The sequence below is a fragment of the Triticum urartu genome, chromosome 6A (genome assembly GCF_056163025.1).
Source record: "Triticum urartu cultivar PI428250 chromosome 6A, HENAU_Tu73, whole genome shotgun sequence".
Taxonomy (NCBI): domain Eukaryota; kingdom Viridiplantae; phylum Streptophyta; class Magnoliopsida; order Poales; family Poaceae; genus Triticum; species Triticum urartu.
The window spans coordinates 77,006,854-77,023,828 of record NC_141878.1 but is presented as its reverse complement, the minus strand read 5'-3'; the positions used below and the strand labels follow the sequence as shown (position 1 = coordinate 77,023,828).

The 16,975-nt window shown below is 47.6% G+C and overlaps 1 protein-coding gene and 1 long non-coding RNA gene across 2 annotated transcripts; one reads left to right on the top strand and one right to left on the bottom strand.

Annotated features, from left to right (window-relative positions):
- The first annotated feature begins 4,088 nt into the window (after positions 1 to 4,088).
- On the top strand, positions 4,089 to 6,322 carry LOC125515272 (uncharacterized). The gene is made up of 2 exons (XR_007286913.2): positions 4,089 to 5,477; positions 5,572 to 6,322. It is a non-coding gene; the product is annotated as an uncharacterized LOC125515272 (long non-coding RNA).
- Positions 6,323 to 12,899: 6,577 nt separating this feature from the next.
- Positions 12,900 to 14,412, bottom strand: LOC147964050 (uncharacterized). The gene is made up of 2 exons (XM_087528777.1): positions 13,171 to 14,412; positions 12,900 to 12,934 (listed from the first exon to the last, which is right to left on the bottom strand). Exons 1-2 carry the CDS (start codon positions 14,315 to 14,317, stop codon positions 12,900 to 12,902), a joined length of 1,182 nt encoding a protein of 393 aa, XP_087384903.1. The 5' UTR covers positions 14,318 to 14,412.
- Between the last annotated feature and the right edge of the window lie 2,563 nt (positions 14,413 to 16,975).

Genomic DNA, 16,975 nt, shown 5'->3' with positions numbered 1-16,975 from the left:
CGTCGTGGACCGCCATGGCGGCTTCCCGTTCCCCCCGCATCCGGAGGAGCAGGAGGCGCCAGCTGCCCAGCACGCCATGCGGTGCTGAAGCCATAGCGAGAGCGCGGCCATGGCATGCGTATGGCGCAAGGTTGGGGGAGCTCAGGGTGTGGGGGGAAGGAAGGAGGTGATGGGCGTTGGAGGCGGAGCTGGCGCCTGGCGGTGCTTGGCTCGCCGGAGGCCGTCGCAGGACAGCGGCGCCACGCGGTGCAGGTCCACGCAGCAGGCGCCACGCGGTGCATGACTACACCTACTACAGAGCACACAGTTTACGCACAAAATAAGAGGAGGCTAGAAGAGCAAATAGACCACGCAGCATGTCAATCATCCACCCGGTACATTTAGATACATTATAACCGAGCACCTTTCCCGCAATCTCAGGCTATTAGCATTCGTAGCCGTCGGATCTTCAACTTTGGACGTTTTCAGCCGTTCAATCAAACTCTGCTGCACCTACTGCGACTGGACTGGGCAGCTACTCCGGCGACAAAATTGAATGCGTGTGGTTGATTGGGTCCTCGTTCGCACGTAGGCCTTCGTGGGCCGGCTGTTTCCAGAAGGAAAATGCATACCCAACGCCATGAAGAGAAGAAAGCCTCCCCATTCATATATTTATTATACAGATAGACGGGCGCGGCAACGTGCGCCATCAATGATCTAGTTAAGCAACAAAATTTGACTTCATGCCCTTCACTTGGTCTTGTCCACGCCCTTATTTGTGAAGCTGATGATTGGAAGCGACTTGCCGAGAAGTTCTTTCCGTGTAGCAACTGGTTCTGCAGAAAAATAAACTTTCCCTGTTTCGAAAAAGGTAAATGATGTATCAAGAAGTACTTCCTCCGTCCCAAAATAAGTGACTCAAGTTTTGAACATATTTTAAGTTGAAAAATGTATCAAAATCCACAAACATTTTTTAGAAATTCAAAGCATATTTTTAGGCAAACTCAGAAATAACATACAACATGTACCCATACGCACAGAACTGGGCCTGCCCACGTGGCAGATCGTGTCTTTTTTCTCACAAACTGGTTTTCTATTATTTCTGTGTTATTTTCTCTGTCTTTTTGTATTGGTTTTCTCTTCTATTTTATTTTTCCTTCATATTTTTTATTTTAAACACACCCAATATTTTCCAAATTCACGAACAATTTTGAAATCATGAAATATTTTTTCAATTCCGAGACAGCTTTTGAAATTGCAAACATATTATGAATTCATGAATATTTTTGAATTTGAGAACATGTTTGTATGTCGCAAACATATTTAAATCCACTAACATTGTATTCCGAGCCATTTCTGGAATTTCATGAAAAACAATTTGTGAATATTTTTTGAAACTCCTGAACATTTTCTTGACTTTGGGAACAATTTTTAAAATTCGTGAACATTTATTGAGATTTGTAAACATTTTATGAATTGGTGAACATTTGTTAAAAATTCAATAATATTTTTTAATTCGTTAACATTTTTATAATCATAGAACATTGTTTAAAATTAATAAAAAATGTAATCATGAACGTCTTTCAAACCTCTGACATTTTTTAAAATTCGAAACATTTTATAAGTTGTTGATATTATTTTAACTTTAGAATGTTTTCGAAATTTTGGACGATTTTTTAAATTCGCGACAAGTCTTAAATCCAGAACTTTTTTTCGAATCCCAGCTTTTTTTAATGGTGACGAAATAGGGCCACCCCGCCCCCCCAAATAGGCTGACCGCATGGGTCGGGGAATATGAGCTTTCGTTCGCGGCGGCTGCTTGTTTTCTTAGCTTTTTTTGTAGATAAGCGTTTTTTCGGCTGTGTTTTGGTTGTTGGGCTAGGGGATGGTTTGGGGCGCGCCTAAGGTAGGCTTATAGCGAGGTGGAATGTAAAGGCTATACCTCGCTTATAGCGAGTGTTCCTTCGGTCTCGCTTGAAGCGTGGAGAGTTGCAGGCAGGCCCATTTGTGTATACTTAAATGAAATAGACTAGAGAAAAAGGAGCGCGTGGGAATTGACCCGGGATCTCCTGGTTGCAGTGCAGCGCTGCTTGCCACTGGGTCGTCCAGCTCGTCTTAAAATAGTAGGTCGTGACCTTGTTAAAGAAAAGAGCCCGTTTCCTACTTTCCCTGGGGTTTTTTTCTTGTAGTTTATTCACCGGTTTTGCTTGGCGTTATTTCTCTATTTTTACAGTTTGTTTTCCTTTCATTGTTTTTTAGCTTTTCCTTGTTTCCTTTTGTTTTTCACTAGCTTCTTCTTTTTTTTCCTTCTTTTTTCTTCAGTTTTGTTTCTGTTTTTCTCGTTTTCATTGGTTTTTCTTATATTTTCTGTTGGGTTTTTATGGTTTTTCTGTATACATTTTTTAATATATCTAACATAAATTTCTCTTAAACTTTTAATAATATTTAGTTACAGGATTAAAATTTATTTAGATGCATGGTGAACATTTTTCCTACATACGACTAATAATTTTCAAATGTTTGATTAACATTTTAAAATGCCAGATTAACATTTTTTAATATACGTCAACATTTTTTCAATACACATTTCATTTTTATTTCAACACTTGATTAACATTTTTGAATACAAGTTCAAAATTTTCTATTTTACATTTTTTTCAAATGCTTGATTAATATTTTTAATACATAGTCAACATTTTTTCTATACACGTTTAACATTTTTTAAATCCTTGATTAACATTTTCCGAATACAAGTTTAAATTTTCTCTGAAACACACTGAACATTTTTTTATATACATATTTCATATTTTTCAAATGCTTGATTAGTATTTTTCATATACAAGTTTAACATTTTTTAATATATAGTCAACATTTTTTTCTTTACACATTTATCATTTTTCATCACTTAACTGCAGAACAGTGCTTCGTTGCCAACTAAATCAAAGTAAATTCTCCTCCTAATAACAACAAATTAATAAGATACGGGCATGTACAATGATACGACAATCTTATCTTAAGTCTTGCATGTAATTTAGAAATAACAAAAAAGTATGTGGCATATGCTTCTGGTTTTTAAAATGTTTTTTTTTGAATTGCCACAAAATTCAAACAAAATGATTCCCGACAACATTTTGACATTCTACGTGCACAGAGACTCGTTTTGCGGAAAACCGACAACGTTTGTGTCAATGTAAATAAGACAAAATTTAGTGTTAAAAAACGCTTTTCATGAGACGTATAAATGTCGGGTTTTCACGAAACCTTGCGTGTGCACATACAATGTTGAGATGTACGCGTCAAATTTGTGTTTGGAATTTTTTAACATTTTGAAATACATTTTTCAATGGCAGGTTCATACACTCCCATGTGCCAAAGTGAATTTTTGTATATATCTTAGTCTTATATTCAATAACTAGTTATTCCTAAAAATATGGCGAGACATATTGTGCTAAGAGATCATCTCTTAAAATAGAAAAAGACCAACATTCTTTTGTGATTTCTTTCTCCTCCACCTCAGCATTTATTATATGTGGCACTCATAAGATAGCACCATTGTACATGCTCTAAGTGCCCTAATCAAATAGAATAAAATATCTTCAGAGTCGTTGACGGCTTGCTGCTCACTTGGGCCTCTACGGTGCAATATTTCATTTGCTACTCCCAACATGCTTAACACAAGTGGGCAGCAAGCCGTCAACACCAGATTGATCTCTCCCTCGGAAAATCCTGTACTAGATCAACACCCCATTGGAATCGCTTACTCGAGAGTCCTTTTTTTGGGGGCGCAAAAACTCGAGAGTCCTTTCTTCATGGCCCTAGCTTTTAATCTCGGATTGTTTTTCCTTTTTTGTCCTTTCAACCCATGAGATTGAAACAAGATCCATGTTTGGCCATCATCATGATATTGGCTCTGAGGAGGATCCGGAATTGTTCTTCGCGACCTCACAATATTTCCCTGTAAATCGTGGCATTAAATGGTATCGATCACCCCGCAAAAAATGGCATCAATCATGATAATTAGAAATAAAATAATTTACTTTATTTGAATGCTCTCCATATGGTAGAAATAAAATAACTATTTTATGCTATTAAGTTCGACCTTTCCAATTCTCGTGTTTTCCTTTTTTTCTAACCTATTACCTCTTTCATGGATGACCTATTATCGCATTAAATATAGGCCTTTGGATTAAAAAGAAGGAAAATGTTTGTTTTCTACCGGATGATTTTTCTCAGGCTTAAACCGCCCGCTACGGGCGCCACGCGTCCTGGTAGGGGCTCGCCCACGTGCCGGCCTTATCTCTTCATCTTTCATCTGGAGCGCGCTCGATCCCCTTCGTCTCTTTTCCACCACAAGCCTGTTTCCAGTAGCCTTATCTCCTAAAAAACCAGTCGATCCCCTTCGTTTTCGCACGTGTATCGCCATGGCTCCGTCCAAGTGCGACCACCATGGTCTGCTTCTCAAGCTTCACATGCTGTTGTTCAAGGTCCACAGCGTTGTGACGCGGTGATTTTTGTTGACGAAACAGCCGGTGCTGCAACGCAGCCTCGTTGTTGACTTGATTGCTGTCGGCGCTGCGACTCGACGGTGCTGCCGGTGTTGCTATGCGACGCTCGTCGACGCCGGTGCTTCGACGCGGCGCTCGCCGGCGCTGCAACGCAGCACACGGGAGGAGAGGTTGAGCTGCTCGCGCGGCTCTGTTGCAACGCAGCACGAAGGCCGGAGTCGGGCGCCGCTCGCCGCCGGTGATGCAACGCAGCACACAAGGAGGAGGCTCGGCTGCTCGCGTCGGTGTTGCCCTGGAAGCTTTATCGCGCCGCGGGAGCTGCAATGGAGCGCCGCCCGGGCTGCGATGGAGCCGCCGCGGAGCTCCATTGAAGCTTCGCCGGAGTTGATGAAGCACTACCGGAGCTGAAACGAAGAGAAGCCGGAGCTACAATGAAGCGCAGCGGGGGGTCGTTGGAGCTTCGCCAGAGTCAATGATGCACCGCCGGAGTTGCAACGAAGCGTCGCCGGAGCTGCAATGAAGCGCAGCGGGGGGTCGTTGAAGCTTCGCCGGAGTCGATGAAGCACCGCCGGAGTTGCAACGAAGCGTTGCCGGAGCTGCAATGAAGCGCAGTAGGGGCTCGTTGAAGCTTCGCCGGAGTCGATGAGGCACCACCGGAGCTGCAACGAAGAGTCACCGGAGCTGCAATGAAGCGTTGAGGGGTCGTTGAAGCTCCACTGGAGATGCAATGGAGCGTCGCCCTCGCAGGTGATGCAATGGAGCGCCGCCGGACGCCGAAGGTGCTGCCACGGGAGCTGCGAGCGGTGAATGGGTGTTGCACTGGAGAGACGAGGATTCAATTTTCTCTTGGGCTGTGTACGTGGCCTAGCTGGCACAATGGACGGCTGCGCAAAGCCTCATCTAACGGCTAACGAGGAGGTTTAAAATTGGGTAGCGTCAGCCGGATGATTTGTAGCAGCGCCCTAGAAAGAATGGACGCTCCGTAATAATTAGGTACGAGCTTTTTTGAGGGACTATCTTAAAATTGCTCTTTAAGCAAACAGTTCCAGACGGTGAGCAGGAGCTCTTGTCTCACGCGCACATGCAGGGATAGCAAGGTACTTGCGTTATCATGGGTCCCGAAGGATGGAGCACCTCCACCAGATCGGTGAAGTTGATCACTACAATGGGTCCCGTTGCTGGAGGCGGGGTAGACAGAAGCACATGTGCATCCGCGAGCAGTGAGTCTATGTCGCCTCGACTAGAACAATTGAAGATGGGATCATGAGGACGATTAAAGCAATGAAAATACTTGCACCCACTCTTGTTCAGAAGCAGAGGTTAAGGTAGTTGATCATGGTCCCGACCAAGCTTTGTATATCGCCACCGTCCAGCCTGTTGAGACGAACATAGAGGCACATGATTTGCTTGCGCGCAATCTTGAGGAACCACTTGGCCTTGGTAAGGAGATAGCTTGGGCGAAGGCCAAGGCTTGACCCCAGACCTTGATCTGTCGGCTGGTCCAGAATGTAGGAGCGGGTGAAGAGTACGAGGTGTTCCACCAAAAACTTGCGGCCTTCTTGGTCCAGATGCAGGCGGATCATCTCCGATAGAAGCGAAATTACGACATGCCTCCTGTTGGCGGCATGGTCAACAAAACACATGAAAAATAAACCTCTCCAGACGACGCACCTAAGGACGGCGCAACCAATGAGGTAATCAATGTAGTCTTGAAGTATGCACATCAGGCATCTCTAGAGTATGATGCTTCTATCCTGATTCCTGATGGCTCCTATTCCTACACCTTGACATCAACCATTTTTGTTTTGAATAATATCCCATGTCATGAGTTTATGTTATATTATAACAACAAACTGGTATATACTAATGTGTTATGAGACTGAAAGAAAGAGCAAAGTGTGGATGAGTGCATTAGTGTGGATGTGATTGATGTATATATTATCTGCCCGATGAAGATGGAAGTGTTTGTATATGTAGGAGGAGGGCTATTCATTTGCACCGATTTCACCTCATAATACTTGTGCTCTATTTTGACTTACTAAGACTATTTTTCTCCTCTAAATCAATAATGACTCAACATCTCTTTTTAGACAAAAGGCATCTTCCCATATGTAAAGCCTCGAAAAGACCCGATGAATGGTTTCACACACACACACACATACACACAGAGAGAGAGAGAGAGAGAGAGATCTAAGCACACGTTGAGAGATAGGGATCTAAGCAGACATTGAGAGAGAGAGAGAGAGATCTAAGCACATTGAGCAACCTGACACCGACATTTGCCATCTCCAATGAAGACTTGTCCTCCCTCTTCACTGATTGGACCAAAGCTACATAAACATAAGTATTCTATAAATAAGCAATCAACCTGTTGATTAGGGATAATCTACTCATGTTGCTAACCTATTTTCTAGTAATGCAGAGTGCCTAGCTCTTGGCAGCGAGGCATAACCAAATAACTCTATACGACTGACTCGAGATCCCCTGAGTAACAGTGATAAATTGGCCAAAAGTAGTGGGGTGTCAGTGTTATTTATGAATGCATCTCCACTTGAACCTTGTGTATTCGAGGTCTCCGCAAACAGCACAATCTTTCAGGCCTCCACCTTCATTGAATCTAGCTACTAGATGGGGAACGGCCCATATCAGTTGCTAGAGGAAAAATCTTGATCTTAAGGGACTAAATGTTGTTCGGATGGCCTTAAAATGCTACTCATTCCCTGCTTTATTGAACGGTTAGCGTGTCACTTGCGCCACACGTTCATCAAGAAATTCACTCGATGTAAAGGTCCCTTCACTACTACTGCATAGCCTCTTGCATGTACTCTCATATTTGTAATGCGGTTGTTTGTCTTTACCTTGTTTTTCTCCACACGCATGTTCCTCTCATGCCCCAATCCTGGCCACCATCCGTTACTTATTTGGATGAGATCTACTCCCTCCGTTCCTAAATACTTGTCTTTCTAGGCATTTCAACAAGTGACTACATACGGAGCAAAATGAGTGAATCTACACTCTAAAATATATCTACATACATCCGTATGTAGTAGTCATTTGAAATGTTTAGAAAGACAAGTATTTAGGAACGGAGGGAGTACTACTTAAGCATCTACCTTGCCATGTCTTAGTGTTGTAATTTTGTTCTGTTGCCTCCCGCTTCATCACCCTCCTCAAGCACCTCGCTCCTAAACAACTTTGACCCCATAGTATATTTGCCCAACCTCTAATTATATTCTTTTTGGAATAAATAATATATCAAAAAAGTGCAACTGAGCGAGATTTGGTAGGTTTTCTTAAAGAGTAAATTGGACTCATATGTATACCAGTAGCATCTCTTATAATAGTGGCACATAATAATAAGCATATGTATGATAATAGAGTAATCCAAACAATCTGGCATGATAAGAATAGGTTGCGATCTATTCATATAGCCTTACATCCATAATCCACTAGATCAACATATGCCAAATCTGATTCTCGAAAGAGAAAAAATATGCCAGATCTAGTGGCTAATACTCTCCTCAAAGTTGTCATAACCCTTGTATACAAGTATTAAGTAATAAAATAAAGCACTGCATAGAGCCTGGCGATATACAACTGAAGATACAACCATCCAAAGCTAGTTGCATAAAATTTTCCACATGGTGAGGCAATCCAAACAATCATGGCATCATAAGAATTTTCCATGTATGTTAATTTGACTCTTGTTTACTAGCTAGTTAACATTACATGCAATTATTGTCCATTTCATCTTTCATGCAACATGATTATGATAGTAATAGTTGCATGTGTGTGTGCACGCACATGCGAACGTCCTAGTAAAATTTAATTTCGATTTTGTAATCTTATCTTTGATGGTCTTCTACAAATAAACATTCAACCATCTTAATTTTGGTTGACAACCGTTCTTTACTTTCTTTCCTTACGGAACTGACGAGCATTGCAAAAGGTTTTCACTTCATTCCTTGGTATGCTAGAGTGAAAAAAAAGAATTGAACACATGGTATAAGGATGCAACAAGGTATCAGTTCCAAGGCGGAAAAACTGGGGATGATAGTTGCTTTTGACCACATGGTTAGCTTATTTGATGGACTAAATGTTTTTTCTTTGTAGATGGCTCACTGCATTTATGCTTGATGAAATCATAGATTGTGTGCAATCCCACCTACTAAAATTTGTTGAACGTCATGCCATTGACACAACAGTATTCTGAACAATTTTGAGCCTTGTCGCTCCAGTTTGTCTATATATGAAGCTTGCAATCTGTATCCAGTTCACTTTATTTGCCTACCTCTTCTACATACACTAAATTGTCTGCTGAGCATGTTGGGAGTAGGAAATGAAATATTGCAAGCTGGTAAACCTTGTGAGAGGATTATTTGATAGCATTGTCTTATCATATACGATGCCTCATTCTTTCATCTTGCCTGATGCAAGTTGGTATGTGTAGCGCGCGGTATTGTTTCTGTACTACTGATTTTATGTGATTCAATCAGCTTGCAACTACGGCAGCAAATTGTGATGTTTTCAGATGTTTCTCGAAGTTTCCTAATGCTTCTGCATTGCTGATTGTCCAAGTTGAGATATTTAACAAGGATCGCGTTGAAACTCGGCTCCATTCTTATTCCGATTGTTTGCACATCATATTCATTGATTGCAAATTTGGCCAAAGGAACTCTCTGGCCTTGGGTCTTCTGTCAAAATAGCATAGCTAGGATGGGTACACAGATCAGTTGTAGGATCAAGTTCGAAAAAAATAACTATCATTAGACATGAAATTGTAATAAAATGAGTCCGAGAAAGAAGAGAAGGAAGACATATATAATAATGAGAATTTTATAATTTTTGGAGGAGGCAGCAAGCGTGCAACAACCATAAATTTCCTAGAACAAAGCGACTATCATAATAAGCTCATGAAAAAGAAGTGGGCCGAGTTTAGTCTCAAGAAACACACCTTTCTGAATCGATTTAGCACGACGTAAATTTAGCAATTAGTACTTGCCTCAAGAAAGACACCACAATATTGTGTTACTGGGAGCTGCTTTAGTTAGAATATCCCGCTGTAGACACTATACAGGATTATCACTGAACCGAGCATCCTAGAGTAATGCGATATCTAGCACCGGTTAAATTGTTCATATGTACGCATTTGGATGCCTAGTCTGGATTGTATATAACTGAAATGGATGAGGTATGTAAACACAAAACCAAAGATTTCTCTCTGTGGGATTTCCTTATTTAATTCTACTGAGTTACTATTCTTTGTTCTGCCACACCTTTCTCTATTCCAAATATAAAAAGAGTACTTGAATCAACGATGAAGACGAATGTGTCCGCTTATCAGTTGAATCTGATTTTGTTACATATTGCCTTTGTTAGAGTTATATTAGTGATGACTTTAGATCTTTTGCATTCTAGTCTTTTGGCATTGTTGGAGCCAGAGCGAGATATAGAGAGAGAGGGCGTGCAACAGCTCTTGTATTCATCATCTGGTGTTACACTGGTTTATATATGTACAGCTCAACTGACTCAACCGATGCTAGGCTAAAAACTAGGCATGCACAGAGGACACGAACACACGTTCGCTAACACCCCGCCGCAGTCGTGTCGTCGCTGCTTGGCAAGACACAAAGACTGGACCGGAAAGCCTGGAAGACCGATGTTGGCAAACCCTTGGTCATGATATCTGCGAGCTGTTGAGTCGTTGGTACATGTACAATGCGAAAATCGCCGAGGGCCACCTTCTCTCTGACAAAATGAATGTCCAACTCGATGTGTTTTGTCCGCCGATGATGAACGGGATTGGTGGACATATACACGGCCGAGATGTTGTCACAAAAGACGATGGTAGCCTTCGGCGGTGAGCCACCGAGCTCATGGAGAAGTTGCCGTAGCCATACACAATCGGCGACGGCGTTGGCGACGGCGCGGTATTCTGCTTCCGCGCTGGATCGTGACACGATGGCCTGCCGCTTCGAGGACCAGCTGACAAGCGTGTCACCGAGATAAACGCAATAGCCAGAGGTAGAGCGGCGGGTGTCGGGGCAGCCGGCCCAGTCGGCGTCGGAGTAAGCGATGATCTCAGTCGACCGAGAGATCGGAAGTAGAAGACCGTGGGTGGAGGTGCCGCGAACATAGCGTAGAATGCGCTTGATGATGGCGAGATGACTGTCCCGTGGATCATGCATGTGCAAGCACGCCTGCTGGACCGCGTACGCCAGATCAGGGCGTGTCATAGTGAGGTATTGCAGCCCGCCTGCGAGGCTGCGATACTCCGAGGGATCGTCCACGGGGAGGCCGACGTCGGCGGCAACCTTGGGCGACGTGTCAACCGGAGTGGAAGCGGGATGGCACTGCGACATGCCGGCGCGACGGAGAAGGTCCTCGGCGTATTGGGTCTGGTTGAGGAAGAACCCACGCGAGGTGCGCTGCACGCGTATGCCGAGGAAGTAGTGGAGAGCACCCATGTCCGTCATCGCGAACTCGTGCTGAAGCTGATCGACAATGGTGCGAAGCAAGACCGCCGATGAGGCAGCAAGGACGATGTCGTCGACGTACAGTAGAAGATAGGTGGTGTCGCCGCCCCGCCGTAGTATGAATAGCGAGGCGTCGGAGCGCGAGGCGGTGAACCCAATGGTGGCGGCGAAGGTGGCGAAGCGATGAAACCAAGCCCGCGGAGCCTGCTTGAGGCCGTATAGGGACTTGGAGAGGCGGCACACATGATCGCGGCGAGCCTCGTCGACGAATCCAGCAGGTTGATAGCAGTAGACCTGTTCGTCGAGGAGGCCGTGAAGGAAGGCGTTCTTCACGTCGAGCTGGTGCACCGGCCAGCCGCGTGAGCATGCCAGAGTAAGCACGGTGCGGATCGTCGCTGGCTTTACCACCGAAGAGAAAGTCTCGCCGAAGTCGATGCCCGGGCGCTGTGTGAAGCCGCGGACAACCCAACGAGCTTTGTACCGTTCGAGGGATCCGTCGGCGTTCGTTTTGTGCCTGAAAACCCACTTGCCCGTGACAATATTAGTGTGAGGTGGGCGAGGGACAAGGGTCCACGTGGAGTTGGCGAGGAGAGCATCGAATTCGGATTGCATGGCAGAGCGCCAGTTCGGGTCGTTGAGAGCAGCTCGAACGGACGTGGGAATTGGAGAGATTGTGGTGGCATGCAGATTGGCGTATTTTGGGTTCGGTTGGAATATTCCATGGCGTGCACGCGTGAGCATTGGGTGTGGAACATGCGCAGGAGGCGGCTCTGGAGAGACGTGGTGCATGGGAGTTGGTGGGGTAGGTGGGCCAGCGGGTGTAGAGTTGGGCCCGGGCGGGGATGTGGGGAAAGGAGTGGAGTGCGGAGTGGGAGGCGGGGATTGCATGGGTGGGCCAGGTGGCGATCCAGGAGGGGTCGGGGTAGGCGGTGGCCATGCAACGTCGACGTAGTCCGCGGGAGGTGGATCACGAGCTGATTCGGGCGAGTCTTCAGGAGATTTTGGCAGCGTTTTAAATGGAAAGATAGACTCCACGAAAGTTACGTGCCTGGAGAATAGGATGCGCCGGGTAATGGGGTCGTAACAACGATAGCCTTTTCGCTCGTCCGGGTAACCGAGAAAAATGCAAGCCGCTGATCGAGGGGAGAGTTTGTGTGGGGCGGTAGCAATGAGGTTGGGATAACAGAGGCATCCAAAAACACGGAGATGACGAAAATCGGGTGGGGTCCCGAAGAGAAGTTCGTATGGTGTGGTGAGGAGATTGGCTTTGCAGGGACGCCGATTTATGAGATAGGTGGACGTGGCAAGGGCTTCGGCCCACCAACGAGGAGGCATGGAGGCGTGTAGGAGGAGGGTCCGAACACCGTCGTTGAGGGTACGGAGTATCCGTTCGGCCTTGCCGTTTTGTTGGGAAGTATGGGGACAGGTGAGGCGGAAGAGCGTGCCGTGAGAGGCAAAGAGTGAGCGATTTGCGAGATTGTCGAATTCACGCCCATTGTCGGTCTGAAAGGCGAGGATAGGACGGGAGAATTGTGTTTGAGCGTAGGCATAAAACTGAACAAGGAGACTATGAACCTCAGATTTGCGGCGTACGGGAAAGGTCCAGACATAGTGTGTGAAATCATCTAAAAGGACCAAATAATATTGATAACCAGATACACTTGAGATCGGACTCGTCCATAAGTCACAATGACAAAGTTCAAAAGGAAAAGAAGTGTGAGAGGAAGAAGAACTAAAGGGAAGTCTAGTGTGTTTGCCTAGACGACAAGCCTCGCAATGTGTCGTCGAGGTTTTATTACAACTGAAATCAAAAAAAGAAGAGGCTTTGGCAAGGGCGGCGGCTCCAGGATGGCTGAGGCGCTGGTGCCACAAGTCGGCGGTGACGGCGGCGGTGAGGCAGTGGCTTGACGGGGCGAAGGTGTAGAGGTCGCCGGAGGAGTCACATCGGAGAAGCACCGTCTTTGTGGCCAGATCCTTGATAGAAAAACCATAGGGATCAAATTCAATTGAAACTAAATTGTCATGAGTGAAAGCACGAACGGAAACTAAGTTTTTGATGAGGGAGGGAGAGATGAGAATTTCAAGAAGGGAGAGAGGTCGGGAGGGGGTACAGAAGGAAGTAGAGCCGACGCCGGTAATGGGAAGAAGAGAACCATTGCCGACGATGATAGAAGAAGGAGAGGATGGGTTGGGTAGGGAGAAGGGAATACCGGAACCGGAGCTCATGTGGGACGAAGCGCCGCTGTCGAGGACCCATTCGCCGCCGGGTGCAGAGGGCGGATGCAGCGCCATCTGATTGAGGGCGGCGATGATAGCCGCCTGATCCCATTGTGGGGAAGGCGACGCCACCGTTGTGGCCTGGTGCGCTTGGGGCGGAGTCGGGGCAGGTGGCCGGGCACCAAGTATCCCTTGGAAGGTGCCGGCGACAGTAGTAGGAGGACGCGGTCCAGGGAGAAGCCCAGCAGGAGCAACCCCGCCGGAAGAGGAGCCTCCAGGCCCCGCTGGGTTGGCCTTGCGCTTCTTTGGGCGGCCGCGTGCCCCGGAGGAGCCGGCCGAGCTGCTGGCGGCGTGGGGCAGAGGGCCGAGCAGGGCCGGGTTGAAGGAGGCCGGAGCGGGCGCCGGCGCCGGCGCCGGAGGTCGCGCCGCGTAGTAGGCGCTGGCCTGGGCGATGAGTGCGGTGCGCGCGGCCACGCGCGCCTGGCGGCTGAGGCGCTGCTCCTCGAGCTGGAGGAAGGAGCGCAGCTTGATGAAGGAGGGCCGACGTCCACTCGTCATGTGGGGAACGGCGTGCTGGAAGCGCTCGTCGAGGCCGCGGAGGACGTTGTGGACGAGGTCGCGGTCCTTGATGCGATGGCCGAGGTCCCGAAGGGTGTCAGCCATCTGCTTGAGCCGAGAAGTGTACTCAACAACGGAAAGATCTCCTTGAAGAAAACTGTGAAATTCATTAAGGAGATAGGTGATGCGCGCATCGCGGTTGCTACGGAAGAGCGAGCGGAGCGAGCGCCATATGGTGTACGCTGAGTTCTTGCGCTCCTGGACGATCTCCAAGGTTGAGGGTGTCACGGTGTAGTTATACCACGAGAGGACGGCGAAGTCGTTGAGCGCCCAGTCGGATGTAGCCTGCGCCGGCGAGCCGTCGACATGATCGGTGAGGCCGAACTTGGCGAGGGCGGAGAGAAACTGACGGCGCCAGAGGCCGTAGTTTTCTTTCTCATAGTCGAGGGTGATGAGAACGTGGTCCCGGATGCGAAGGCTTTGGACCTGAAGAGTGGGCAGGGTTTGGGTGGCAACCGGGAGATCAAACGGCTCGTCGTCGGAGGAGTCGCCGGTGGAAGAGTTGGAGGAGAAGGAGCTCATGGCGTGGGAAGGGTGGGGCAGCGGAAGAAACGGATCTCAGTTAAACTGATACCATGTTGGAGCCAGAGCGAGATATAGAGAGAGAGGGCGTGCAACAGCTCTTGTATTCATCATCTGGTGTTACACTGGTTTATATATGTACAGCTCAACTGACTCAACCGATGCTAGGCTAAAAACTAGGCATGCACAGAGGACACGAACACACGTTCGCTAACAGGCATCCTCATGTATTTGTATATATGCTGCCTTTGGCCTCCTAATAATATTAAGTTGCTATTCCAACATGGTATTAGAGCCTAGGTTTTCTCCTGCGCTGCAACTCGCCTGACGATCGGTTTTTTTTCAGTCTTCTTCTCCCGATCGATCTCTTCTTAATCGATCTCTCTATAGCAATCGATGTGAGATCGATCGATGCCAAGGACATACGCTGCCGCTGCTCCCTCTTGTTCGTTGTTTTTCTGACCCAACTCACCCAGGACGCCTGCTCTGCCTTCTGGTCGATCGGGAGTTCGGGACGCCCGCGCTGGACGCCGGCCCCGTGCCCTCCCGGCCAGACCGCCGCGGCTCCGCCTCCTCCCGGCCAAGCCGTTGCCGCCCCGATTCAGGCCGTCCGCGTGCGCTCCGCCTCCTCCAGGCCGCTCCGCTGCCGTTAGTGTCCGTCGGCCGCCGGTTCCTGCTGCCACCCGCGTCCGTCGGCCGCCGGTTCCCGTTGCCGTCCGCGTCCGCCGGCCGCTGGATTCCGTCCAAGATCAGCCGCTGGCCACCGGTTCCCGTGCTAGATCGGTGACCGGGCATTGGATTCATCTGACGCTCGAGGTGTGTTTGACTGGGTGGACTACTGGACTGAATCCATCAACCTACTTCCTGTGTGTGTGCGCGTCCTGCCTGCGCGGCCCGTGCATCTCTCTGCTTTGGGCTGCTTGTGGGCAGCCGGGCTCCAGTTGGCCTGCTTCTGCTTCCGGCTCCTGGCTTGAGTTCTGTGTTTCAAAAAAAAAGAAAAAAAGAGAGAAAAAAAAGAGAAAAAAGAGTTAAAAAAAGAGAGGTGCAATGCTTTGGTCGGGCACGCCTCTCTCGCAGTGCCTGATGTTTTTCAACGGTATTCCGTACATTGATCCTGTCTCACAAATACGTCGTTCCTTGGTGCTTGGTGCTCGCCCGCTTGGAGGTGGTGGTTGTCACCTACTTCGACACCTTATGCGATATCCATCGGTGCTGCTGACCGTTCTACATCAACTTCTTCAGCATCTGCACCGCCTCCTCTAGCCGCTTCTCTGCATGGTGTTGGTCGTTCTTCAGCGACTCTTCCCACGACTTTTGCACCTAGTGATTGCGGCTCTACATCGACTCGCTACCCTCGGTCGACTCTACACACAACTTCCACGGGTGGAGGCGACTGCTTATCGTCGGCAGGTGTTTCTACCTCGACCTCTTCGGGCGTGTCCCTGTCTGCGCATGAGATTGCACAGCTGAAATGCCTGCTTGATGCTTGGGATTCTTCACCGACGGTTTCTACAGGTTCTGTGGCTGACTCTTCTAGCATTGAGAAACCACCTTCTACTCATTCAGGTACATCCCCATGGATTCTTGATACCGGAGCGTCTTTTCATATGACTTATGATTCTTCCACTTTGACCTCCGTTCAACCTGTCGAGTCTCCTATTCGTGTTCTTACGGCTAATGGCACTCCCCTCCATGTAGCTAGTCGAGGCACTCTTAGCACTTCTTCATTTCATGTTCCCTCTATCGCTCATGTTCCTCGACTTACCATGCAACTCATATCTGGTGGTCAGATTGTTGACTCTAGTTGTAGGGTCATTCTCGACTTTGATTCATGTTCTGTTCAGGATCGTCGCACGGGCACTCTGCTTGGTGCTGGCCCTCGACGCTCTGATGGCCTCTGGGAGCTTGACTGGCTTCGTGTTCCCTCCGCTGCCACCGTCGCCAGTCTCGCAGCCCCTATAGCCGCATCTAGCAGCTCTTTTCAGCAGTGGCATCATCGTCTTAGCCATTTATGTGGTTCTTGTCTCTCGTCTTTGGTTCATAGTGGTGTTCTGGGGTCTGTCTCCGGTAACGCTTCGTTGGATTGTCTGGGTTGTAGGCTTGGTAAGCAGATTCAGCTACCGTACCCTCACAGTGAGTCGGTGTCCGAGCGTCCTTTCGATCTTGTTCACTCTGATGTTTGGGGTCCGGCTCCCTTCTCTTCGAAAGGGGGTCATCGCTACTATATTATCTTTATAGACGATTTTTCTCAGTACACTTGGATCTATTTCATGTCTTCTCGTAGTGAGGTCTTACCTATATACAAAAAATTTGCTGCCATGGTTCATACCCAGTTTTCCACTCCTATTCGTGTTTTTCGCGCAGATTCAGCTGGTGAGTATATCTCCCATGCACTGCGAGGATTTCTTGCTGAGCAGGGTACTCTTACTCAGTTCTCTTGCCCTGGTGCTCATGCTCAGAATGGTGTGGCTGAGCGCAAGCATCGTCACCTTCTAGAGATGACGCGTGCAATGATGATTGCCGCCTCTCTTCCGCCTCACTTCTGGGCTGAGGCTGTTACCACTTCCACCTATCTCATCAACATTCAGCCTTCTGCTGCTCTACAGGGTGGTATTCCTCTCGAGCATCTTTCTGGTCGTTCTCCTGATTATTCGGCGC